This window comes from Leiobunum rupestre, chromosome 7, assembly GCF_980474605.1.
Source record: "Leiobunum rupestre chromosome 7, qqLeiRupe1.1.hap1, whole genome shotgun sequence".
In the NCBI taxonomy this organism is placed as follows: domain Eukaryota; kingdom Metazoa; phylum Arthropoda; class Arachnida; order Opiliones; family Sclerosomatidae; genus Leiobunum; species Leiobunum rupestre.
In genome coordinates this window covers 38052285-38077212 of record NC_143390.1, presented here as the reverse complement: position 1 = coordinate 38077212, position 24928 = coordinate 38052285, and the positions used below count along the sequence as shown (strand labels likewise).

Genomic DNA, 24928 nt, shown 5'->3' with positions numbered 1-24928 from the left:
GGTGAACTGTTTTTTGTTTGTTCTGCTTTCCACACCGTAACATTTAATTATTAATTTGTATACCCCCGTCCCGCTAGGCACTACGGGGGATACCACTAGAATTACAAATTAAATTTGTAAGGAATAGTTGAATGAATGCATAAGTCCCACTATTTTTCTTTTTTAATAAAGATAAAACCTAAACAGGGCAAGCCTGGACAACACTTATAAAAGCCCAATGAAAGGGCAAGAAGATAAAATAAAATAAAACGGCAAGTGTAGAATTAAAAAACAATAAAAAATCAGTCATCAACCTGGACATAAGTCCCCGAAGTGACTGATTATAAAGCGCATGATATTCTCGAATACAGTAATCTTGTCTGTGAGTTTCATATCTCCGAAGTTGGCTCTAGGGACCAGATGGAGTGTGAGAGGACAATTAGCTAAGTAGTGCTCAGAATCGCTTGTATCTGACCCACAGACACAGGCAGGACTGAGCACATGAGCTAAACTATGTAAGTAACTAGGAAATTTACCGTGACCACTAAGAATCTGCGTTGAGAAGTGGTTAGGGTTGACACCATTGTCGCCCACTCTAGGAATAAAATTCCTAGTAACAATGCCCTTAGTGCTGTCGCTCCAACTTCTCTGCCAATACCTCTTGGTAATGCCCATCAAAATACTTTTAATACTACCCTTTTCGGGTTTAATAGAGTGGACCACCTGATTTAGTAATGCGCCCTTGGCCAAAGCATCCGCTCTCTCGTTACCCAAAATACCACTGTGTGCTTTAACCCAATTAAGGTTGACTTTGGTGCCATGATTAAGAATCAAATCCCTTATGTTTGCACACATACCATTAGGGTTGGAAGAATTTCCAATGGCCCGTAGAGAAGATAGACTATCAGAAAAGATAGCTACCTCTTTATCGTGGGGTCGCTCCCTAGTGAACCACTTAATGCACTCCAAAATGGAGTAAAGCTCAATATAAAAAATACTAGGTTTATAACAGGTGTCTAGACGAAAAGTCTTAGACACCAGTTCCAAACCTTGGTAATAGACCACGAATGCCGCAGCTGCGGCATTTTCCGACAGCGAACCATCGGAAAAGATCTCTAGTCCTGCATTAGTGGGAAGAGCGTCTCCACGAGAAATCTCTACACGAGAGGCTGGATGACGGATCCAAGGGTCGCTCGGGTAAAGAAAATTTCCACCTACAACATTGTAATCGCAGTGTTTAGCTCCCATCTGTTGGTAAAATGACCTAAAAATGGTTGCTTCCTCACTTACAATGTACTCTATTGGGGTTAAGTTGGTAATTACCAATAACGCATCGGTAGAGATAGTACGATAAGCACAGCAGACTCTTAGAGCTGCAATTCGTTGGATTGACCTGAGCTTTCGAATCATTAAAGAACTCTCCACCTCACGCCACCATGCGTCAGCACCGTAGGTGACAATACGCTCAATACAACCTTTATATACCACTCTCAAGGCTCTATAATCCAGACCCCACTCAACCTTTGCAAAGCAGGCAATGGACTGAACAAGACGAGTAACCCTATTCTTAACCTCCTCTAAGTGAGGCAAGAAACATAAAGTTTGGTACAAGGTAACGCCCAAGACCTTAACAGTCTTGACATTAAGGATTCTCTCGTTGTTGAGAGAAAAAATTGGAAGCCGCTCCATCACCTTTGTCTTAGCAAAAGTGATAGCAACGGTCTTCTTTGCACAAAACTTCAACTTATAAATTGTGCTCCAACTATTGAGAATATCCAGAACTTCGTTACTGAGGACCTCAAGACCATGTCTTGAAGAACTCCAGACCATCGCCTGTAGATCATCCGCAAAGGCCTGAATAGCACTCGCAGCCGGGTATACCCGACTCAGAGCGCCATCCATCACTAAATTAAAGAGTAGGGGTCCGCTACAAGAACCCTGTGGGCACCCCTTGGTGAGCGACTTACTAAGAACACTACCGCCTATATCAATTGAAGTGACTCTGTTACTTAGAAAGCTCTTGTACAAATAGTACAGATTTTTCGGACAAGCAACCTGTTAAAGTCTCGACAGAACACCCGGAACCCAGACATTGTCAAAGGCCCCCTCTATGTCAAGAGAGATTAGACTGGAGTGCAGACCATTCTCTTTGTTATGCTTAACATTCTCGACGATGTTATATAAGACATGCGTCGTAGATCGGCCATGTTTGGACCCCATATTGGGCTGAGTTCATAAGACCTCTCATATAAAGAGAGTGGTACAGTCTTCTTGACAAGAGTTTATCAAGAACCTTACCCACTACTGAAAGTAAGGAGATCGGACGGTATGACCTTGCATTCCGCCTATCTCTCCCCTCCTTATAAATCAATGCAATCCTAGCCACCTTCCAAATTTTTGGGAAGTGACCAAGAGTCAAACATGCATTGTAGAGGCGCACGAAAACCAAGGGACAGACCAAGAACATAATCCTAAAGAATTCGATAGTGATGCCATCGAAACCCGGGGCTTTACCCCTTTTGAAGGAATCGATGACTTCAAGTACTTCCTCTTCTTTAAACTCAACATCGTCTGACTCGATGTAAGGAGTTTCGACTGACTCTCGGATTTCCTTGTGTAATTCAAGGTCATAGTTATGCGAGTCGTCCTTAAAAAGATAATTTAGAATAGTTTCATATGTTTCAGTGAGTCCCTCTGTCAGCGTGCCATCCTCTCGTTCCACAGTGGAGACAGCATTTCTACGTTTGGCCTTGCCGGTTGCCAATTTATAAGGAAGCGAGTAAGGATCCTCCCTCGACACAGAAGAGCAAAAATTCTGCCAAGACTCCAACTTAGAGGAACTGATTAGGCCCTTGTACTCTCGCTGGAGAGACAAGTAGTCTTGTTTGTAGCGTTCCCTCACCAAAGGATCCAAAGTCACCTGCATACGTTTTCGCGCTGTACGTACTAATTTTGGCTTCATACTAAAACCCTCGTTCCACCAGGGAGCCGAGTTATATGTCTTAGTATTCGGCTTACGTTTATTGCTAACCTTACTAGCATCCTTGAAATTGTCCTCAATGGAGGAAGCAACACCATCGATCTGATCTCTAGTGCCAAGAGTTACCTTACTTAGAGTCTCAAGAGGAAGACTGATCTGATCGCGAAAACAATCCAAGTCCAGATCCTTCAGCGTAACAGGCTTATCAAACTGAATAGCACTCGGGGCGCAAATGTTAAAGAAGATATAATTATGATCACTATTGGTAGTTTCATCTGAGACACACCAATCAGTGATCGTATCATAAAAATTCAAAGTGGAGAGAGTAATATCTATCCAGCTTACCCCATTCGTACTAGAAAAAGTTGGATCTGAACCAGGTTCCTTAATCACGCCCGGATCCATAGACTCAACGAATTCAACACAGGCAGCACCTCTAGGACAATTGTCCCTTGAGCCCCAGAGAGTATGATGAGAATTGAAATCACCGCCAATAACCATATTCCGCCCCGAAAATTTACGAATATGCTCTGTTATATTATTCAGGTGTTCTTCCAAGACCTCCGACGGGGGAGGAGGTATATAAATGGAAAACACCAAAAATGAGAGCACCCCCGCCTTTATGCCAACAATGGTCATATAGTCTTCACAGAGATGATTGATGACCTGAAATTGCACATTGAATATGGCGACAGCGGTTTTCGGGTTCGCGTCAGAGCACACCACCCTGGCCGAAAGCAGGAGACCCGCGACCCTCCTGTCCACCACATGAGGTTCCCGAATTATTGCGATATCTATTCCGCCCTCTTGGCAAGTTTGCCTGAGAGTAGAAGTGGCAATTATACTCTTGCCAAGGTTGACCTGGACTAGTTTGATGTTGTTGTCCATCAGGCTAAGATTTAAAATCGGTCCTTGAACGCAAAAATTGCAGTTCCCTCATGTAAAGCGGACAGAGGTTGTTCAGGGAGGAGTGCTCCGAGTTGAAATTAGTCTTTTTATCCCTATTGCTTTGGACACAGTTCACGCAGCCTCTAATGTCATTGGTACATTACTCGTACCCGTGTTCCTCGGAACCACAAAGAGAACTTAACTTTTTTTTCTGCTTATCGCAGGTTACCACTACGTGACCTATGCCCATACAGTTGAAGCATCTCGGGACAAAAAGATACTCCTTCCAACCGTGAATCTGCCACCCAATGCGCAATTTCTTTTTACCCTTCTTAAGGGTGTTGAGCACGGCATTCGGGACTTCGAGTACCCAATTTTTCCCGTCGCCCCGATCTATAATTTTTTTTTGTGTGGATGGAATATTTGACAGTGATTTCATCCTCCCCACACTCAAGACGATTACACTCGATTATCTTGCCAATGAGCTCCTCCTTTGAGATCTCAGGATCTACTTTAAAAACTAAAATTCTAGGTTTCCCAGAGTCTTCAATCGTTTTCTTAAGTTTTTCGACCTCCTCCACGGAATCGAACTGGACAACCATGCCCTGCCCCTTACACTCGAGGGATTGAGATCCTTCTCGAGTCTTCGCCTGAAATGGTCAGAAGTTTCCTCCTTATCCTTCGGGTACAGTAGGACCACATTCTCCTGCCTAGGAGGAATTTTGATTTTGGAAGCCTTAGGCTTAGAGGAAGCCGATGGTTTCCTAGACTTCGATTTGAGGCTATTCATCAGTATAACTTCCATCTCCGAGGAGAGGCTCAACAGCCGATCTTCAATACGGTCTTCAACTTCATTAACTTCAACTTCATCACCCTCAGTACGAGGGCGTTTACGTTCATTATAACCATAATTAACTTCTTCTCCCGTAGGAGATAGGGGTGTCAGTAAAACCTCTGACTGGTTATTGAGAGTAGCCATGAAAAAAGACTTAAAAATTCACACAATTCCCTTCCCACCCACCACGGAGCCCAACAGGGGACTTTCAACGAAAGCCACAGATAGGAAAAGTGCATACTCGGCGCCATGAACCCATCATGGACACCGATTGACCTACTCCCCCGCAACAAAATTACAAAGGGAGAGCCGCTTGATGCAGTACCGGCCAGCACGCACCATCTGTCTCACTACAGTCCGGAACCAAAGAAGCGTGTTGCCGAAGATTGCTCCGCAGAGCAACTTCCGCTCAACTTTCAGGGACTCCATTCCGTAGCTTACAGAATGCCTTTCACGGCAAACGAAAGGGCGAAAACAGCAGGTCCAACCAATTGCCTGAAAAACAGGACGTCAAGAAGAATAACCAAAAATACGGTTCCAAGGAAGAACTTCTGTCACACCCGAAAGGCGAAGCGAAAAAGTGTGTTCATAATTATTTGAACTCCCCATGAAATACTCAAGGAAGGGAGCTGCCATCAACAGAACTTATGAATCCCCCTGCGTGGACTTTCAGGGATGAAACGGTTTCATAATTATTTGTACTCCCCATGAAAAACTAACGAAGGGAGATGCCAACAACAGTACTTCATGAATCCCCCTGTGTGGACTTAAAGGGGATCAACTTAGGGCCAGACCAGCCACAAGCGACGACACTTCGGCGGAACCAAAAAATCCTAACACTAAGGCTCAAGAGCACCATACACCAAACATAAGCTTACAACACCCACTCCAGGAGGGTTGGAACCCATTGTATCCCGGAGGGTAGCCTTGTTGTAACTTCAACGAAGATCTCTCAACTTAAAAATAAGTCCCCAAACACAAGCAAAACCGCTGGGATGTCCGTGGACATAGAGCTACCTAAAGCGGAATGCAGACGACCTGGTTCCCCCCTAACGGGAACTACTAACTCCAAAGAGTTAAGGAACCTATGGGCCGAAGCGACTTACCTAACAGACCGAACATGCAGTTGGTCCCATAAACACATTATGCGGAGGGCACGACAGTTTACTGAGATGCTTAGCTGAAAAATTTATCGAGTAGATAACTCTACTCTAGATCCGCCAGTTTAGCTAGAGAAATTGTTTTCTCTACCCGGAGTCACCTCGGGAGGAAGCAGCATCAATTGATGACTACCCTGGACGGTCTTGGTCGAGGAGAGGCTTAAGAAGTATTCGCTTCACTCAGACCCTACGATAGAGGGTATTACCCGTCAACAGATGAACAAATGGGCCAAACGCCGTGGCAGACGATAGCCAGATCTCAGCCAATCAGAGCTCAAAGAGTGGTTCTGCCAAGAATTTAATGTCACCAGAGAGAATGACGTCACCTATCTCCCGCTATAGTAGCGGATCCAAGGAGGATTATTATCCTCCTTGGCGGAACCACTCTACAGCTTCTCATTGGCTGAAGGTTCAAGGCGAACTGGCGTCAAGCTCGGCCGTAGGCGGCAGCATTCTAGTTACCTATGAGATTTCTATGGGTAGACCTTCGTGTAACTTGAAAAATTCTAAAGGGAATTTATTCAATGGGCAACCGTTTTGCCATGGCAACGAAAAAGGTTTTTGATAACAACAAATGGAAATTTTCCCATTGAAAATAACATGGGATTCTGACCAATTCCTAGGACCCCCCTGTGAAAAAATTTAATAAATTTAAAAATTTCAAAAATGACAAAAATTTCAAAAATTGATAAAAATTAATAAAAAAACATCAAAATTGATCAACTTTTGAGCAATTTGAGGTCAAAATCCCATGTTATTTTCAATGGGAAAATTTAATATTTTGTGTTGTCAAAAACATTTCTCGTTGCCATGGCAAAACGGTTGCGCATTGAATAAATTCCCTTTAGGATTTTTCATGATACATGAAGGTCTACCAATCCCCTGAGTTTGAACAAAATCGGTGGGTTACACCATAGACAGTATATATCCCTAAGGGGACGAGAAAACGGTCTGATTTTTAGACCCTATCACAGTCGCTTTGCGGCCAGCTGCAAGAGTTCGTGTCGATGCTAGGGCCTCAACTGAATAAAGACGGCCGTACTTTAAAAACGGGAACTTTCAAGGTCATTTGAAGCGCTTAGAAGCTTACGTGTTTCCCCCCCTCTTTCAATAACAGAGCGTCAGTGAGAGAAACAGCGACGTTAATGCAGTGGAAGGTAGGCGATTTCTCGTCCCCTTAGGGATATATACTGTCTATGGTTACACTTCTGGATGTTATTATTATCCTCCTTGGCGGAATCACTCTACGGCCTCTCATTGGCTGAAGGTTCAAGGCGAACTGGCGCCAAGCTCGGCCGTAGGCGGCAGCATTCTAGTTACCTATGAGATTTCTAATGTCACTACATGTACCTTGCTGATGTTGGTGCGATGGTCACGCTGCCACATACACCAAATAAAATTTTTATTATATTTTGAAGAAAAAAAATTGCGGGGTTTCAAAACTTTCACCTGTTTCAGCAACTTGTGAAAATGAAAAAAATGCGAACTACGTCATTTCCATGAGTTGCTGAACTGTCTATTTGCTTCACCAAAATCCAAAAGGTGAAATAAGTTATAGACAAAACTTCAACAAAAACATTTTAATTTCCAGTACACAACAGTTAACAGAAAAACAGCACCATTGTAGCAACTACAAATTTATCTACTTAATAAAATAGACTTATTTTCATTTGTGTAAGCATGTTTTTTTAAACAAATTAAGACAGCGCTTTTGATTTTCAAATAAAAAATCACAGATAGAATTTTCTCTCGACTCTGAAAAAACTGTGCCTACAATGAATCACATTTTAACGAGCGTTACAAGAAACAATACTCTTAAATACGAAATGTAAACATGGAAAAAATCAAGGGGTGGTCACTTATTTCCATTGATTTTTTATAACTTTTCTATGATTTTTTTAAATGAATTATCCTGATTTGTACACCTAATTATTTCAGTGACTCCCCCCTCTGGAAAAATGCATTGATAGGGAAAAAATTAACAGGGTTTTTTTATGTTACCCATAAATAAAATATTCCCAGACTTGCGGTTACGGATTAAAAGCATAAATGGATGGTTTACAACAAACTCTGTAGGTATTATTGCACATCTTAATTTTATAACAACCGCAGTTGCCGCAGCAGCTTCCGTTCCTGCTTCATTGACTTCAATGAAGGATTTGTGGATAATTGTGGAAACGCTCAAGAGACGATTTCCATTTATTCCAGACAAATCTGCGTTGCTGTCAGAAAAGATGTCCACTATACCCATTTTTGATAGAATACTCTCTAAAGTTATAGAGGATTCAATTTTTAACTTCGGTAGATATACCTAAAAAAAAAATTATTTAATAAAATTATAGAGATTTGTTTAAAAAACAGCTTATTACTTGCACTTCGGAACGTTTGTACATAGAGTTTAATAGCTTCGTTAAAAGCTCATAATTCATGTTTTCCTCAAGTTCTTTCAAGCCATCAACTTCATCTGGCAATATTATCATCATCGAAAGGTTATCCCCCACATAAGGCAACTCAATGCAAGAGCAATGTAAATCTGGACAGTTAAGGTAATTAAAATCAGACGTAATGTGCATCATGTCCACTTCTGTGGTTTCATTGGAAGATACGTGAAACGGAGATTTAAAGGTGCGAGTAGGCTCGAAAGGTTGACTCCACAGTCCTAGAAAAATGTAAAATTTGTTATTTCTTTCCAAATAAAATGTCCTCAATAAAAAAATTATTATTCTTACCTTTAAAATAAACTGCATTAACAAGCACCAATCTTGTTAATGAATTTAACGTGCCACTAGCCAACAAATTCTTAATTTTATGGTTTGTAACTTTCTCAACCCAATTATTAATATATTCTCTCGACTCATCATTGCTAAAATCCACACTTTTCTCTTCAGCTAGGAAACATTGCTTCAAAACTGCACGGTATTTCTCCAAAATATCAAAGTCCTTTTGTAAGAACATGCCATTAGCGACTTGCAAAGCGCAAGTGGAAGTTGTGGATAATGATTCTTTGATTAAAGAATGACAAAATTGTTGGAGTTCTTCATCAGTGACATCTGCCATATTCAACGTGTTTAACATTTGGGTTTTGGAAGCTCCATTGGCTCCGATTGCTGTCATTGCCAATGCTGTTGAAATACTAAATGGTGAAAAAAATACGTTTTCGCTTTCTGAGGATCCGCATTGTTTCAGCAATGAGAAACTGAAGTTGGTAGTCGCAGGAATTAACTTCTCCATTTCTTGATTGACAGTTATATATTCTGTCAAGAAAGAGTACACCCACTTCGTCTGGTATTATTTGCTTATAAATTTAACTATAAATGGGCTAGGATAATATTTAAAAACGTCAAGTATCCCCCTTCAACTCACCGGCGGCGTTTGGCGATATGCAGCCAACTCCAAATCGAGAGAAAAGTTTCATCGTCTAATTTGGGGCGGAACGTCGATGATTCATTACCGAACAAAAACGATATCGCAGTTTTAACACGTACATATCTTTTCGTAAGCTCTTTATGACTATTTATTACTTCGAACGATTGTTAAGACGACAAATATGACAGGTAGACCTAAACAATGAAGGCATTGTGTGCATCATGATTGAAAGGTGAAAACGGGGGTGGAGCTTAAAAGTACCAGCCACTGCCACTAGATGGCACGGCATTATTTAGTGCGCCAAAGTTGAAATAAAGCTACTTTGCGATTGATTTTGAAGGTCCCTGTAGGCTCAGGCTGTAGCTTCTATTATTAATCCAAAATAGAAGGTTCATAAGTAAATCAGAGGGGATGGTAGTCCCCACAGCAAGGTCCGGGAAAGTGACTATCTTTCGAGACCGAGCTAGTATTATCCCGAAGCAACTAAGGGCCGATTTCAGCCCCTTGTATCTCCTCAACCACTCAGAGTAGCAAAACAAGCAATATACCATTGGAAAGACCAGGCGCACACCAGGGCCGGCGTTAGGGGGGGGAGTAAGCGGGGCAAAAGTACCCCGGGCCAGTGGCGTAAATAGCGCCCCCGCAGACCCCGCGGCGCGGGCGGGGCCCCCGAGAACTAGGGGGCCTCCAAACGTTTCTGATTAAAATCGGTGCTATTTAAAAGAGCTCCGAGTAGTTTTTCGCGGGGGGGCCCGGAGTTCTTAGTTACGCCACTGCCCCGGGCTAAGGCCTCCGAAAGGGGCCACCGGAACGGGTGCCTAACTAAAACTATCTGACTACTTCCAAAAAAAAACAAATTTTGGAGTAAAAATTATCTGGGGTCCGAAAATCCTAGCGACAGCCCTGGCACACACGACAAACATACAATAAAACTATAAATCTAGGGCTGTTATGCTAATAAAGCTTAAACCCTCTATTGTCTCAAAATTATTTAATTTGGGATGTAGAGGTTTTAGGATCAGATTTCCAAACCACAAAGAAAATTCTCTCGCGTTGTCTAATTCTTTTCTAAAGGCAATCTAGGTCCCAATTTCCCAAAGTGTCGGGATGATTGTTTGTAGTTTCTTATGGGAATTTGTTTTTTTTTACAACTAAATTTCCCGACACAAATATGCTTATAACTATATAGTATAATTTTAACTATAAATCTACCGGGGTGGAATAGTGGTTAAGGTGGGGTGGCAGAGGGGTTAAGGTGGGGTGGCAGAGGGGTTAATAGTTCCAAGAAAAAATAGATCTTGCAAATCATGAAAAATAAGGCCGCGCAAGGTCTAGCGTATTTGATGTCAAGTAGCGTGATATGCGGGCTTTTCTTTACTAAGAGTGATGAACAGGCCCATATAGAACTAGTCCATATTTCAAATTTAAGACCTTGCCCATGGTTTGATTTCACTACGTTCATGGGCTGAGACATAAGGACGTAGTGTTGGGCAGAGGACCTTGCGAATTTTCACCTTAAGGTTTTTGGCCAGATTTAGGTTTTCTGTAGGTTATTCTCCTTCCTCGCGCACACTGGCTTTCAATAATTTGCAGTGGCGGACTGGGTCTAATATTTTGGGCTGCCAGAAGACAAAGGGCCCCAGCTTTAACAACTATAACGCTATCATGTTTGAGGGGCCCACTTCATGAACGGTCCGTGGGGCCCACCTGCCATTGGGCAGGTTCACTCTATGGCCAGTCCGCCGCTGATCATTTGACTGATTTGAGTGGCGATGTTGTCAGAAGCGTAAATAGGGCCGCTCGCAGACCCCGCGATACGAGAAGGCCCCCGGTATCTTTTTGAAAATTAAAATTAAAATGATAAAAAAAACGACAATATTGAGGTATATTTTTACTAAATCTATGCGGTTAAATGGGCGATACTCTGTTTTTGCACAACTTTGAGAGGTGAATTCGGCATATCACTTAATAAGTATTATAGCTTTAAATGACCAACTTTCAAACCAACTGAACTGGTAAGATAATTTTTTATTTTATTTTGGGATAAGCGGGTTTTTTCTGGGGTGAAAACACCTAGAGCATAGGCGCTTTACTTAATCCGGCTTCTAGCTGGGTCAGTCTATAAAGATTCCTAGTCACGCTACCATTTGGTTGAGTAAGAGTGACAGATTTTAAATTAAAATAGTAATAAATGCATTACTGGCAAAATTTTTAAGAACCCCGCCAAAAATAAAATTAACTCATGAAAATCTCCCACTGTATGAATAGTCCAAATTCCCAAAAAAGTTATTTTTATTGCACATTTTTTTCAATTTCAATCCAATTTTTACAAATAAAAATGTGCAATTTTAAAAAAAAATAATTGAAAGATATGTCTTCGGGTATTCGAAAACTGCAAAAATTATTTTTTTGAAAGTTGGACCACTTCACATAACCAATAGTTTATGGAGTAAGACCATATGTAACATAATTGCTCATAAGTATGCCACTAGCTCTATTTCTTCACTAACGGTTTGTTTCACAGATTATGAGATATTGCGTCATCCGTATCCGACGTAATATTTGACGTCATATTTGATGTCATATTTGACGTCATCGAATCTCAAATGCCGATAATGCCGTCGCCCAATTAGCTCTACGACGGCCATTATTTTAGCATGGACGAATCAACTACTACTTCATTAATTTGAAAATTAATTACATTAACAGAACTTGACACTATATTGTAGTTCATTTTAGCTCTTAAGCCTTGGTTGTTCAAACCGGTTTGCTTACTAAAATCATGGACGAATCTGATTCGTCCATGATTTTAGTAAGCAAACCGGTTCAAGTTCTGTTAATGTAATTAATTTTCAAATTAATGAAGTTCTCGGAGACTCACGTTCTAAAATAAATTTGCATTGTCAAATAAAAGAAGCAGGTTTATTGGAAATAGTTGAAATTCAGGTTGAGCTTTTCTGGCGCATCTACAAGATTCTTTTGAGCCTAGGCCTAACTCTTCTACGCTTGATATGGGTTTTAATAACGCTGGTGGATTATTCCACTTCGACGACTTGTTCAATTTTCGGAAAGCGATCACTTATTGGTTATTTTCCCCATCCCTTTATTTTTCTAAATTACTCATAATTTAACTTCATCCGCACAAACCGAGCGAGTTTATAAATTTCAATAAAGCTACATTGGGCTGACTAAAATTCCGACGCAAAAAATTCCTTCTCACTTTAGAGGTTTCCCATTGGCTTAAATAAATATGTTACTAGCCAATAGTGTGATGAATAAAAAGATTAAAATCTAACGTAGTCCACCTTTTTACTGGTTCGTGGTGAAACAAACCGTTAGTTAAGATTTTTGAATGGAATAAAGGTACAGTGGCATACTTATGAGTAATTATGTTACATATGGTAAGACCAAAACCAGATAGCCAAATTCTTTATCGCATTTTACTTCATAAAATGAAATGTACTTACGGGCATTATAATTGGGGGATCTTAAAATTCATTTTGCACGGGAAAATACGCCGCCATGTTAGGGTATAAAAGCGGGTAAATAAGCCTGCTATACCTCACAATGTAAAGGTTCTGTCACGCGCAAAAACGTAATTTTGAGATCAGTCAATAACAATAATCAGCTAAGCTAATAACCAAGGCACCACGTTAGGCCTAACTTCCTAAGTCATCGAGCGACTTTTAAAGCCATGGTCGAATTTTCTCTGGCACGAGAAAAGGAGAAGACGTCAAATTAATGGAGTGGCGTAGAAACGGGGTGGTACAGGGGTACAATGTAACCCCCTTAAAAAAGGGGCGCTAAAAGACGGTTGAAGAGGAGGGTGCCCAATTCATTATACAAGTTATACCCCCTGGATCCAAAAAGTTCCTACGCGCGAGCCTTTTCCTCTCGACCAGCTCCAACATGAACTTGAAGTTGAAATGAGTTAACTGATAATATAATTAAAATTTTATTAAAAAATATTGCCTCAAAATTCACGTCTATTTTAAACCACTGTGTTAAAACTAAAACTAAAATAGAAAATTTCTGGATATTCTGTTTCAGGGTTCATACAACTATTAGCAAACCGATTTCCCTGATATTTAAATTTTTTCCCACTGATATTTTCCAGATTTTTCCAGGTGCAAAGGCACCTAATGTTGTAACATAACTTAGGTTTTATATTACTACTAGCCTTTTGTACCCGGCTTCGCCCAGGGAGAGTCTCGATAAATACCTTTGTCCAAAGATACCGTTGTAAATACCGTTGTTTTACTGAACGAAAATCCATAACCTTTGTAGAAACGTCTGTTGTTTCTGGGAAAGTGATTCGCAACTTCGCAAGCGCTTCTCAAAATAGCCGAGCACGTGGCGCAAATTTCAGCATCCTACCTATCGTCGTTTAAAAGTTATTAATGGGACATACATACATACATACATACAAAAGGACAAACATTGAGAAATATAGTATAGATAGTATAGATATAGTATAGATGTCGCAAACCCTGACCTAGTGTAAATCTCCATGTGATTGCTAACTCAATCAATCTTTTGACGAAGGGGTAAAGGGTTACTCATTTCATGATTGACATTTAAACTAAATTGGTTCTATATAATAATATATAAGAGAAGTAATAAAGTTCAATCTTTATAAGGAAACATTAGGGATGTAAATTTGTACTCTTTAGGGCAACTATCTGAACCCTCATAAATGTCCCTGATTTTTTCTAAATAAAAAATTGGAATTTCCCTGATTATTCCAAAAGATGGTAATTTCCCTGTTTATTGCAAAATATGGTAATTTCCCTGATTATGGCAAAAAAAATTCCCTGATCATTGATAAATATTGGGAATTTCCCTGATATTTCCCTGATTATTTCTAAAAATGGGAATTTCCATGATATTTCCCTGCTTGTTGCTAAAAACGGGAATTCCCCTTAGTATTGCTACAAAATGGGAATTTTACGGATATTTCCCTGATTATTGCTAAACAATTGGAATTTTACTGATTTTTCTAAAATATGGAAATTTCCCCGATATTTCCCTGATTTTTCTGTCCAGGTATTTCCGGTCTGTACGAACCCTGCGCGTGGAACAAAGGGTGGAACAGAATATCAAACTCTAATTCGCGAGGAAGGGCAACTAGGCGTATTCGCGTCTAGGCTCGCTTGTTTCGTCCATCCCTTTTAGCCGAGCTTCGACGATATTAGTGGGGAAAAGCGGCCCTAGATGTCGCTCTAAGTACGAGAGAGCGCGGAGGGAATTTGAAACTGGAAATGAGTCGGATTTGCGCGTCGCTGACTCGGCCAGCACACCGTAGTTTGTCACGAGTCAAATTCACAAGCGGCCCGTCCGCCAAAGACGACGTACGCGAATTGTTGTGAGGGACAAAATTAACGCGTATTAAACTGAGAAGCATTACTCTCTTTTTACGCGCCGCCGAAAAAGGCACACTAGACGATATCGCCGAAATAACTCGAGATAAAACGGGAGGCCGATATATTATATCATTCTTGGCGCAAAAAGATTGTAATCTCCGTTAGCGCGCATCTCCGGATTAAAATTGATCCCGACGACGGCGTCGGCTTCCTTTCATGTAGTTTAATTTTTCCTCCGCCGCGGCCAGAACCCAAAACCAGCGAATAATGATGCACGCGCTCGTCGTTGGGGCGAAACCCGCGCCGACGATTACCACCGAGGTCGCTCTCTCGGCTTAACACCGACGAACCGTTCGCGCTTACAATTATCTCTCGCCAAAAGAGACGACTTATTAATTGTAAATTGACATTTACATCTTGATCGCGATTCGAACATTATGGATAAGTTGAATCGAAATACGAAAACATTTCTCTTCGTTCTCGCGTTTACGAACTTCGTTTGGAGACCGGTCTATTCTCAGGTAAATAAAGTTATTGTCATTCATTTTTATATTTAACTATCTAAGTATAAAACCAGACTCGTGAAAACCTAACGATTCGTCGCGAGACTTCGATAAAAGTTTCTTAGACGGAAAGAAATTAAAGAAACGCCGCCAGACAAAACTTTATCCGTACGCTGATTCAACAACTAACAATAGCCGCGTTCACACTACGCACTTTGGAAACGTTTTGAAACGGTTTCGAAAGATCAAATTCAACATTTTCGGAGTCAACTGTATTAGTAGCCATACGATAAATACATTCGACATCCAAATTTTACAATTTGATATTTCGAAACCGTTTTAAAACGTTTCCAAAGTGTCTAGTGTGAACGCGGCTTATTTGAGTTCAAATAGCGGATCCCTATCGTCAGAAACGTTTACCAAGTTGAAACTGGTTTTTAAGATATTTAAAGCGAAAAGAAATATAGCAAAAAATAAAGAAAATACGACCCCAAAAAATATCAAGTACTATTTGGAGACAATATCTGTATCTATCGACCACTTACCATCGGTTTATCCAAAATCGTCATCTCAACGAGAAATTACTTAATTAGGATTTTATCGGATAATGTTAATTATTTTTTCATTTAAATTAACATCAAAAATCTAAATTAGTCAAATTATTTCATAATGTCTTGAAAGATTCAAAGGGTATTTTTTGAACTGTTTAAAATTATTATCAAGATGAGATCGAAGGTAGTTTTCGTAATCACAAATTAATTGGTAAAAGATCGAGATAATTTAAATTAATTTTCCAAATATAAAATGTTTCTTAAAACCAAGCATTGCATCTGCTAAGTGGTTCTAAACTTGTTAGACCCCTGGCCAGTAGCAATGCTAGCTTTTTAAATTTTATAATTGCAAATTTAAGGAAGTAATTTTATCGTTTAGCGCGATTGAAGGTATATAATGAAATTATTATTATTATTTAAAAGTGAAAGTTGTATTTAAAAACTTCGAATGCAAGAATACTTGTTTCATTGTATTTGTTTCGCAAACACAAATAGCGAAGTAAAGATAACGAATGAAAACACTCCGCGAGAACTTTAGCGAAACACCGTGAAATTCGTCGAGAAAGCACCACCCTGACAAGCGACTGAATATATTTCATTCTCTAATTGCCAGGGCACACACACACTCACAAAAAGGGGGGCCAATTATCGAAGTCGTCCTATAGGCCTTGACTTCACCCCGCGCAGTACGCTCGTCGGAACTGAATTTGGGCCCTGAGAAGACGCAAACGTTTTGGGCGGTAAGAAGTTCGCTAGAATTCTCACGGAGGGAGTGGCGAGTGCAAACCATTGAAAATTTCCGAAAGAAACGACTTCGCCGAATGTCAGAAGAGTCAAATAAAGGAATAAAAAATGAGCGCGCGCCACCCCTTTCGCGATGAAGAGAGGGAGGATAGCCCTAATCATAAAGAAAGGAGCAACATCTCTCGGAATGTAAAAACGAGCATTGTTCTTCGGAAAGGGTCCTGGATGGATGCTTAATACAATGCGGGGTGTTGAGGAATTTCCTTCAAAGCTTGGAACGCGGATTCTTCTGGAGCTGCCTTTCCGAACGGAACTCGCTGGTACACGGCCTTACTTGTTGTAGCGTAACGGACGGAGTGTTCTGCGTTTTGTACAAAGATTACATCTGCGTATCTTCCGTAAGGGCCGCAGGACAAAAGACTAACTCATACACAATGAAAAATGACATTTGAGTTTTCCGCAGTCGCGCGTACGCCAGTCCTACCCCCTGTATCTGCTTAATCGCGAAAGACATTTGTTCTTCGTGGGCCTTTATATATCCCGCGCTAGGTTTCTCGTCTAAAATCCCTGACTTTTCCAGGTTATCCCCGACCAATTATTGACAATATCCCTGACCTTTTTTATTGTTGGTCATTTTCTTAGGTGAAAGAACTACTTATTACTAATAAATAAATAAATATAACATTAAAGCCCCATTTTCATGCTCGCTGGTAGCGGGTAAAAGTCGTCAAAATCCGCTTCAGCTATACACTTTTTCACTTTCCGCGTCGATCTGTTTCAAACAGATATTTTAGCTTTATTTTCACGCCTGCGAGTGGCGGAAGCGAATTTTAACGATTTTTATCCGCTACCAGCGAGCATGAAAATGGGGCTTTAAGCCCCATTTTCATGCTCGCTGGTAGCGGGTAGAAATCGACAAAATCCGCTTCAGCTATACACTTTTTCACTTTCCGCGTCGATCTGTTTCAAACAGATATTTTAGCTTTATTTTCACGCTTGCGAGTGGCGGAAGCGAATTTTAACGATTTTTATCCGCTACCAGCGAGCATGAAAATGGGGCTTAAGAGATGCTATTCAATTTTTGCTAGGGAAAAATACACGCGAAGTATGGTTTGTTTGATAAGAAAATCAATGATTTATCCCTGATTATTCAGGTCCCTACGCACCCTGTGTATATGTGTAGTATGTGTCCAACATTTTCCCTCCGTTTTAAATTCTCATTTTCCTAGATTAATTTAGGTGTGGTAATTAGAACTAAAGAAAATTAGTAAAATATTTAAAAACCCATTAAATATTTGTACTGAAAATTCTGGCCAAAAGCTGGTAATTTTCACTGATAACACAAAAATTAAATAATTTATCAAATAACCTCATGAATAATTTATTACCTACAATAAAGACATCAATTTCAATACAACGGGGTAAATTGTAAATAGTATCCGTAGTAACGCTAATGTTAGTCATTAGCCGACACAAATTTCACATTTTATACCAAAATCACGTGCAATAATGAAGATAATGTCGTATATTTTCGCGCAGGGGAGGAGCGGCCATATTTTGGGACTTGCGGAGGCCCCGCGGCGACCGTGAACGGCACCTAACCCCCAACCCTATCACGCTCGACCCTCAACGGGCATCATCGCTAACGGTACGGAGAAGGTACAGTCGGCGTTGTCATAGCCGCGGCGATGGTCTGTTATGACGTAACATTCCGTACGACTCATCACAGCGGTCGGGTTGAATAATAAAACGAATTAAATGAATTACATTAAAAGTATTAGACCTAATAATAAAGGACGCCTTTTTCCACTTTCTTCAAAAGAAATATTTTGACTGATACGTTATGTATAATCTAAAAGGCGTAATTAGAATAAAAAAAGTAATTAGTAGCCCTTAATTACGTATTTCTAACCCAAATTGTTTTAAGGGAGAAATATATTGCATAACGTGGATACGCGGACATTTCGCTACTGGGAGAAAATGAAAATTTAAATTTAAAAAAAATGAAATCCGATTTCCACTTTCGTCTAAAATAACGCGTCAATAATAGGTTTTCGCGATCTTAGCTTCACCCGACGCGTAATAGAAATTCGATTTATTTTTATCATGTAAAAAATTAAAATACGTTTCATTCGGATTGTAAAAAATGGTAGAATTTAGTTACGTCCAAATTTAGATTGGAATAACCAAAATTTCGCGAGTTCCGCGTTACGTTCAAATATAGAGAAAGTAGAAGTAGTACATTTAAAAATTGTAGAATACGAATGTTTCTCCGAAACGAATTTTAATTATTTTGGAACTTATATAATTAAAATTCTAAGGAAATTCAATCTGGGATACGTCCTCCCAGATTCAATCGCGACGAAGTTACCCAGCGTTAATAAACAGGGAAAGTAAAGAATTTGAAGCGTCAACAACCCCTAAACGTATTTTGTTCGCGTTTCTTTCGTAACTAGACGCAATCAACACTCGATCAACAGCGCAACTTTAAAAGAAACGCGTTAATCTTAAAAATAACCACGACCACGAAGAGAGCGCGCTTTAAAACATTGTTGCCACTCAATGGAGTGAACCAGGGAGGGGGGCTGAATCCAGAGGAAATTCAATACCCCTAACTTGGAAAATAATAAAAAAAAAGCTCAAGACGGGAGAGATTGCGTAGACCGATTCGCAAACTGCTTACAGGGAAACAAATATTTAGAGCAAAGCCCTTAGCGGTTCGATTTTAATGCTTTTATTTGTGGCAGATGGCGCCAAATTAAACGTTTTGTCGCGGAGGGAATCAATAAATACTAACTTCCAAGGCCTATTTTAGTGGGTAACTCTGTCGTATTTCAATCGATCTAAAATTGAGTGTTACCCAAAAACCTTTAGTCTGGCAATCATTTTGGGTATGGTAAAATCGCTTTTGACAACAAAAGTTTTACAAATGCGGCATAATTATAAATTTTACCCTAATTTTGGTTACTTTTGGTTAATTAAAATAGACACTGTCAACTTCTCCCAACAGCGTTTTAAACGATATTGTATGCAGTGGCGTAGCAGGGGGCACAAGGGAACGGTCCCCCCTGAAATGTATGGTTATATGCATTTTTTGCATTTTTATTTATTTTATTGGAAGCCGATTAAAAAAATTCGGACGCATCTAGAATTTAGCCAATTCCGTATACGCCAAGATTTAGCCAGAGTATTCGGACACGGTTAGAGTTTTATTTAAAAAAAAAACGTAGCGAGCTTTCGAGCCGTGGCTGCTCATCAGAGTTGGCACTTTTTGTTTTTTTTAATAAAAATCAAAACAATCGATTTTTTTTATTTAAATTTTTTTTAATTTTTTTTTATTTTTTTTATTGATTTTTGTACAATTTATGGCATTGTATAATTAACTGATATTCTACTTTTAATCTTGAATTAAATGAAATTTTAATTAAATTTAATTACTATTTAATATTTTAGTCTGCTCAGATTTTCTTTGTATTTTAATTTTTTAAGAACCATTTTTTACCAATTTTTATTTCCCCATTGAAATACATTGTGTGATTTAAATCAACGATTTATAAAAAAACACTTGATTTAAATGTTGATTTTAATCACGATTTAAATAACTTGATTTAAATGTTGATTTTAATCACGATTTAAATCACTTGATTTAAATGTTGATTTTAATCACGATTTAAATCACTTGATTTAAATGTTGATTTTAATCACGATTTAAATCAATTTGATTTAAATCGTGATTAAAATCGTCAGGCTGCTTACACTGCTTTTATTGTTTAAATAAATTTATATCTTTTAAACCACATAGTATCCGTCATGTATATTTAACTTTCATCATTAAAGTATTTCAGTTTCACACTGTTGGCGCCATCTGTTATTTAAAAATTAGGTCTTTAATGGCGTTGCCCCTGTAAAAGGACTCTTCTCCCTCGTCAAACGCGTAAGAGTCTTATTGTTAGGACCATTCCTGGCAAGAAGAAACGTTAGACTCGTAGGAAAACAAACCCTTATCCGGCAAATGCCCACCCGACAAGAGAGAGGATTTAATGAGTTCGGAGTGCCCCCCCCCCCCCCTTTGAGGTAACCCGCGCTCTGCCCCTCCCTCCTTCCTCCCCGTCTCGGAAAAAGCCATTTTTCAAAATTAAGAAAAGACAAAAGGGAGTCTTGTTTCCTTGGCAGTCGCGAATATGACCGCGTTCACTCGACATTATCTGACGGTTAAACGCGAGTAGGGAGTAATAGGCTAAGTCTAGTCTACGTAACTATCGGGTAAGGGTGAACCGACTGTATGGTAAGCTCGTTGGTCGTCATCAGGCTCCCCGGACTCATTAATTTCTCCGTTCCTCAATTCCCCCGTTGACGACTATCGCGCGACTTTGAATGTATTAAAAGAGCGAGGATGTCGGCGTCTGGCAACACCGCTCGTTCGCCTTCCCGCGGCGTTCGTGATACGGTCGGCTGGTAGCGCCGCGTCGTCGGGAAATTCTCCGATAGCGGAGATGGGCCACGTGATCGTGTCGGCGGCGGCCGTCTTTGGAACGAAGTCTACTGTCGTCAAAGACACGTTGTTTAAATGTTCATTAGACACGTTCGCGGCCGCCTTCGGTTTGTTTAATTGGCCCCGTTTCTTCTAAACTCTCGAGTTAATTTTAGATATGGCCATTGTCCCAGTTATCCATTCTTTCGACCTATACGCGCGAAAAGGGTTTCCATACGAAACAAAACCAGCGTGACAGCGATTTAATACTGCCATCTATTGTTCAAATTAATTAGATATTCTGTAATCAGAAGGCTATAATCAACCTCCTTTCGGAAAGGAAGTGTCTAACTCTCTGTTCTCGCCATGTCACAAATAACGCGAATCATTCGACCAGGGGACACTTCATGACACAAATAACGCGAATCGTTCGACCAGGGGACACCATGTCACAAATAACGCGAATCGTTCGACCAGGGGACACCATGTCACAAATAACGCGAATCGTTCGACCAGGGGACACCATGTCACAAATAACTCGAATCGTTCGACCAGGGGACACCATGTCACAAATAACGCGAATCGTTCGACCAGGGGACACCATGTCACAAATAACGCGAATCGTTCGACCAGGGGACACCATGTCACAAATAACGCGAATCTTTCGATCAGACGACACCATGTGACAAATAACGCGAATCGTTCGCCCAGACGACACTACCAGAAGCTTATAAAAAACCGTTTTTAGAGTACGTATATAACTACACGTTTTCCTAGTAACATTCTTTCGACGCCGCCTTGCGCACTTAAAAAGATCGAAAAACGGCACAAAATAGTGCGTCAATTTTAGCACATTTTCCGTTTTCTCGACGCGTGCGCGATGAACAATTCAAAGTGACTTTTTTGGTCTTTGAGACTGCGCGGTTAGTTAGATACTTTTTAATAATAATAATAATAATACGTGACGTAAATTACCGCGAAGCGACTAAAATTGAAACACTGTCAATAAGTTGTATTGCATTTCTCTTCCGTCCGGGTTGCCACAATATTATCAGATTCAAATTCCCTGACTATTCCCTGCCCATTTTAAGCCCAAAATTAGACAGTTTTTTAGCTTTTACATTTATCAGAAGTTAATAAATTTAATCAACTTATATTTCAGTACAAAAGTTATTTCAACGATAAAAAACCTTTCAAGGATCTAAATAATAATAACAGAATTTGTCATAGATCTACAGACAAAAGTGTCAAGATAAAACTGAATTCCATGACTTTTTTCAAATTCTTAAAATTCCCTGACTTTTCCCTGTTTTCCCTGACGCAGTGGCCTAGCTAGCATGAGTGGAACCCGGTGCGGATATCATGGTGCGCTACTTACTAGTCAAAACGTGTAAAAATGTTTTTTCGAATTTCTCTAGTTTGGCAACCCTGTCCGTAAACATGAACGTTTAGGGTTTAGAAATATGTATTTTCTCAGACCATTAACCCTAAGTACGAGTCTTGAAGACATCACAACAAGTATATTTCGGGAAATTCGATAAAACGCTTTTAAAAACTGTTTATAAAACTTTGAAACGTTCCTCGTGAAGATTGGAGAAAATAATAATCATAAGCGAAGACTGATTCGCTCTGGAGAAATGGTCGCTAATAATAAAGTAACGTAAACTAACTTCATTCATTTCGAAATATGGCGTGCGCTGATCCTTCCACGGTGGTCTTTCATTTCTTAATTTATAAAGTTATTAAGCCGAAACGCTAATTACAGTTTAATTACTACCGGTAATTTAAAATTATGCCAGTTCATTCAAAAAATCCCACGTAATAGCGCGTTCAAGGTAAAACTCAGTCTTTAAAATAGAAATGACATTTGGATTTTTATATTTTTAACGATCAATAGGTCTACGCAAATAATGGGCCTCCGGGTTTCAAAGAAAACAACATCGACATTGAATACGTAATCGCTTCAAAAAGAGAAAAAAAACTAAGCCTAATCCTCTACAAAAATATTTATCCAGCTTCTCCGATTCGAACTAGAAAGTGGGCGAGATCTATAGAAAATTTTTACCATAATCAAAAAGTGCTTCTGGGGTTGATTTTTTCCTCTGGAAACTTTTCCATGTTTATTTGGTCTGTGTTGGCAGAGTCTAAACAAAGATGGCGCATTTCTCCTTCCCTAAACATTTTATAAGGAATAAAGATTAACTTTATAAAACCATCTTCGCCGAGAAAAAGCGTACGTACTATAAAGACGCAGACTGATTTTCCGCATTTAGATTGACTCGATCCAGTTAACGTAAGTCCTTCGACGAGGCCGTACTTTTTATAAGGACTTATCTAGCTTAATAAATCGACTTGATGACGTGGAAACTTTCACCGCCGCTTGGGTAAACACGTTAAATATATTTTTAAGGCTTCCTAATAAACTGGGCCAATTTAAATTAACTGATCGCGTACCGTTTACTAGTTTTAATGGAATCGGGACGATATTTCAAGGCCAAACAATAACGTCGGACTAAAATTAACTCCGGCGTAGGGCAAACGCGTTGGTACGGAATCATAAGCTATCTCGACTGAAAAATTAACGGGCCTAAGGAAAAACTTCAGAATTCTTTTTGGTCGATTTTCTTGGGGTCCCAGAACACGGCGGGTTGTCCATTTCCTCGTGAAAAATGTGTCCGCGGCCCCTTCTTTTCCCAAATATTTCTCAGGGTTTCGAGATTCCCCAACACCTCGGACGTCCCAGCCGTTTATAGCCTCCCTGCCCCCGTTGTAAAAATAACTATAAAAACGGAGACCAAATAACATAATGCGAATGAACGAAGGTACTAGCGCTTATTATCAGGAATCCACCGTAAGAATGGAATGCGAGACTACGTATAACAGATTCACGGGCTTTTTCTTCAATCTAAAAAGTGCGAGGGTTGAAGTTCATAGGCTTAGCAGATGTCTGGGAAAAGCCTATTAATCTTCACATATACTTGGACGTATTTTATTTCCTTAGCTTCGTTAATATTTCGGATTAAAAGCTGGTTTTCACTAGGGAAAAACATCTCGACGGTGATAGTCGACGCAAAAATTAGGTATTAGGCCTAAGGGATACTTTTTGCGTCGACGCAAAAATGAGATATTAGGCCTAACGGATACTTTTTGCGTCGACGCAAAAATGAGATATTAGGCCTAACGGATACTTTTTGCGTCGACGCAAAAATGAGATATTAGGCCTAACGGATACTTTTTGCGTCGACGCAAAAATGAGATATTAGGCCTAACTGATACTTTTGGCGTCGACGCAAAAATGAGATATTAGGCCTAACGGATACTTTTTGCGTCGACGCAAAAATGAGGTATAATGCATTTACGTGCCTCAAAACGTTTGTAGGCTACGTCCCAAATTTGAGTGACACGCCGTTACGCGCTCTATTGGAAACCAAGTAGAAAAGTCCATAATAAAAAGGGGGCAAAAAAGGTTAACCCTAAAAAATTTAAAGTAGTGATAAAACTTACGAAATACTCATTACTTTCAGTTTGTTAGGGTTAAACTTTTTTGAGCCCTTTTTATTACGGACTTTTCTACTTTAACTTACGACGTTAGTGGAAACCAAGCCTTAGGCCTAACGGAGATTTTTGGCGTCGACGCAAAAATATCGTATTAGGCTTGCCATCGTGGCGTTTTTGCCGGATTAATAAAATGACCAGGGTATGGTTAAACTTAAAGTATAACGGTTTACGAAAATAGGGGGTAGTATTTTCATTTCAAATCCGAATTCACAATTATATACATATATCCTCCACTAAGGTAGGAGGATCACGCGAATTTTGCAAAAGGCGGTAGGAATAGAGGCTCCTACAGACTTTTCACCCTAAAGGTCAATCAAGAGCGTTCCTTTCGGCAAAAACATGAAATCCGTGGCTCGAAAAAATCTATTGTATACTTCCTTTAATAAATCGGGATTAGAAGTATCGGGGATCGTAATGGTCTGAAACAGGGTCGATCGAGTCGTTGCAAATATCTTTATCCAACAGGGCGGTCTGCTGGAAATCGGGAGGGGAGACTGCTGTTTTTACAATAAATCCTTATCGAAACAAGA

General features: G+C 39.9%; 3 protein-coding genes across 6 annotated transcripts in view; 1 reads left to right on the top strand and 2 right to left on the bottom strand.

Annotated features, from left to right (window-relative positions):
• Positions 1-288: 288 nt before the first annotated feature.
• Positions 289-1881, bottom strand: LOC149936205 (uncharacterized). Its single transcript, XM_090153651.1, has one exon. The coding sequence runs from the start codon at positions 1879-1881 to the stop codon at positions 289-291; it is 1593 nt and encodes a 530-aa protein (XP_090009777.1).
• A 5550-nt stretch (positions 1882-7431) lies between these two features.
• On the bottom strand, positions 7432-22921 carry LOC149936204 (iris-like). 2 transcript variants are annotated; one of them, XM_090154506.1, is made up of 5 exons: positions 22906-22921; positions 9206-9402; positions 8572-9096; positions 8212-8501; positions 7432-8153 (listed from the first exon to the last, which is right to left on the bottom strand). In XM_090154506.1, the coding sequence occupies exons 2-5, from the start codon at positions 9255-9257 to the stop codon at positions 7821-7823; spliced, it is 1200 nt and encodes a 399-aa protein (XP_090010632.1). In that variant the 5' UTR covers positions 9258-9402; positions 22906-22921; the 3' UTR covers positions 7432-7820. The 2 variants fall into 2 exon arrangements, with proteins under 2 accessions (XP_090010632.1, XP_090010631.1); XM_090154505.1 differs by lacking the exon at positions 22906-22921 and having other exon boundaries at positions 9206-9445.
• Positions 14510-24928, top strand: part of LOC149936203 (SPARC-related modular calcium-binding protein 1-like) — a 64291-nt gene continuing 53872 nt past the window's right edge. For all 3 annotated transcript variants that reach the window (XM_090154502.1, XM_090154500.1, XM_090154503.1), the window contains exon 1: positions 14510-15092. In XM_090154502.1, the coding sequence (XP_090010628.1) occupies positions 15009-15092 (84 nt within the window). In that variant the 5' untranslated portion in view covers positions 14510-15008. The remainder of the gene's footprint in view (positions 15093-24928) is intronic.

What these genes read in the sequence shown, in the direction of transcription:
- LOC149936205 (XM_090153651.1), bottom strand. Translation starts at nt 1,881, where the DNA reads ATGGATGGCGCTCTGAGTCGGGTATACCCGGCTGCGAGTGCTATTCAG.
- LOC149936204 (XM_090154506.1), bottom strand. Translation starts at nt 9,257, where the DNA reads ATGAAACTTTTCTCTCGATTTGGAGTTGGCTGCATATCGCCAAACGCC. An exon ending in CATATCGCCAAACGCCGCCG is followed by an intron (nt 9,097 to 9,205) that starts GTGAGTTGAAGG and finishes CTTTCTTGACAG; the next exon opens with AATATATAACTGTCAATCAA. An exon ending in TAATGCAGTTTATTTTAAAG is followed by an intron (nt 8,502 to 8,571) that starts GTAAGAATAATA and finishes ACATTTTTCTAG; the next exon opens with GACTGTGGAGTCAACCTTTC.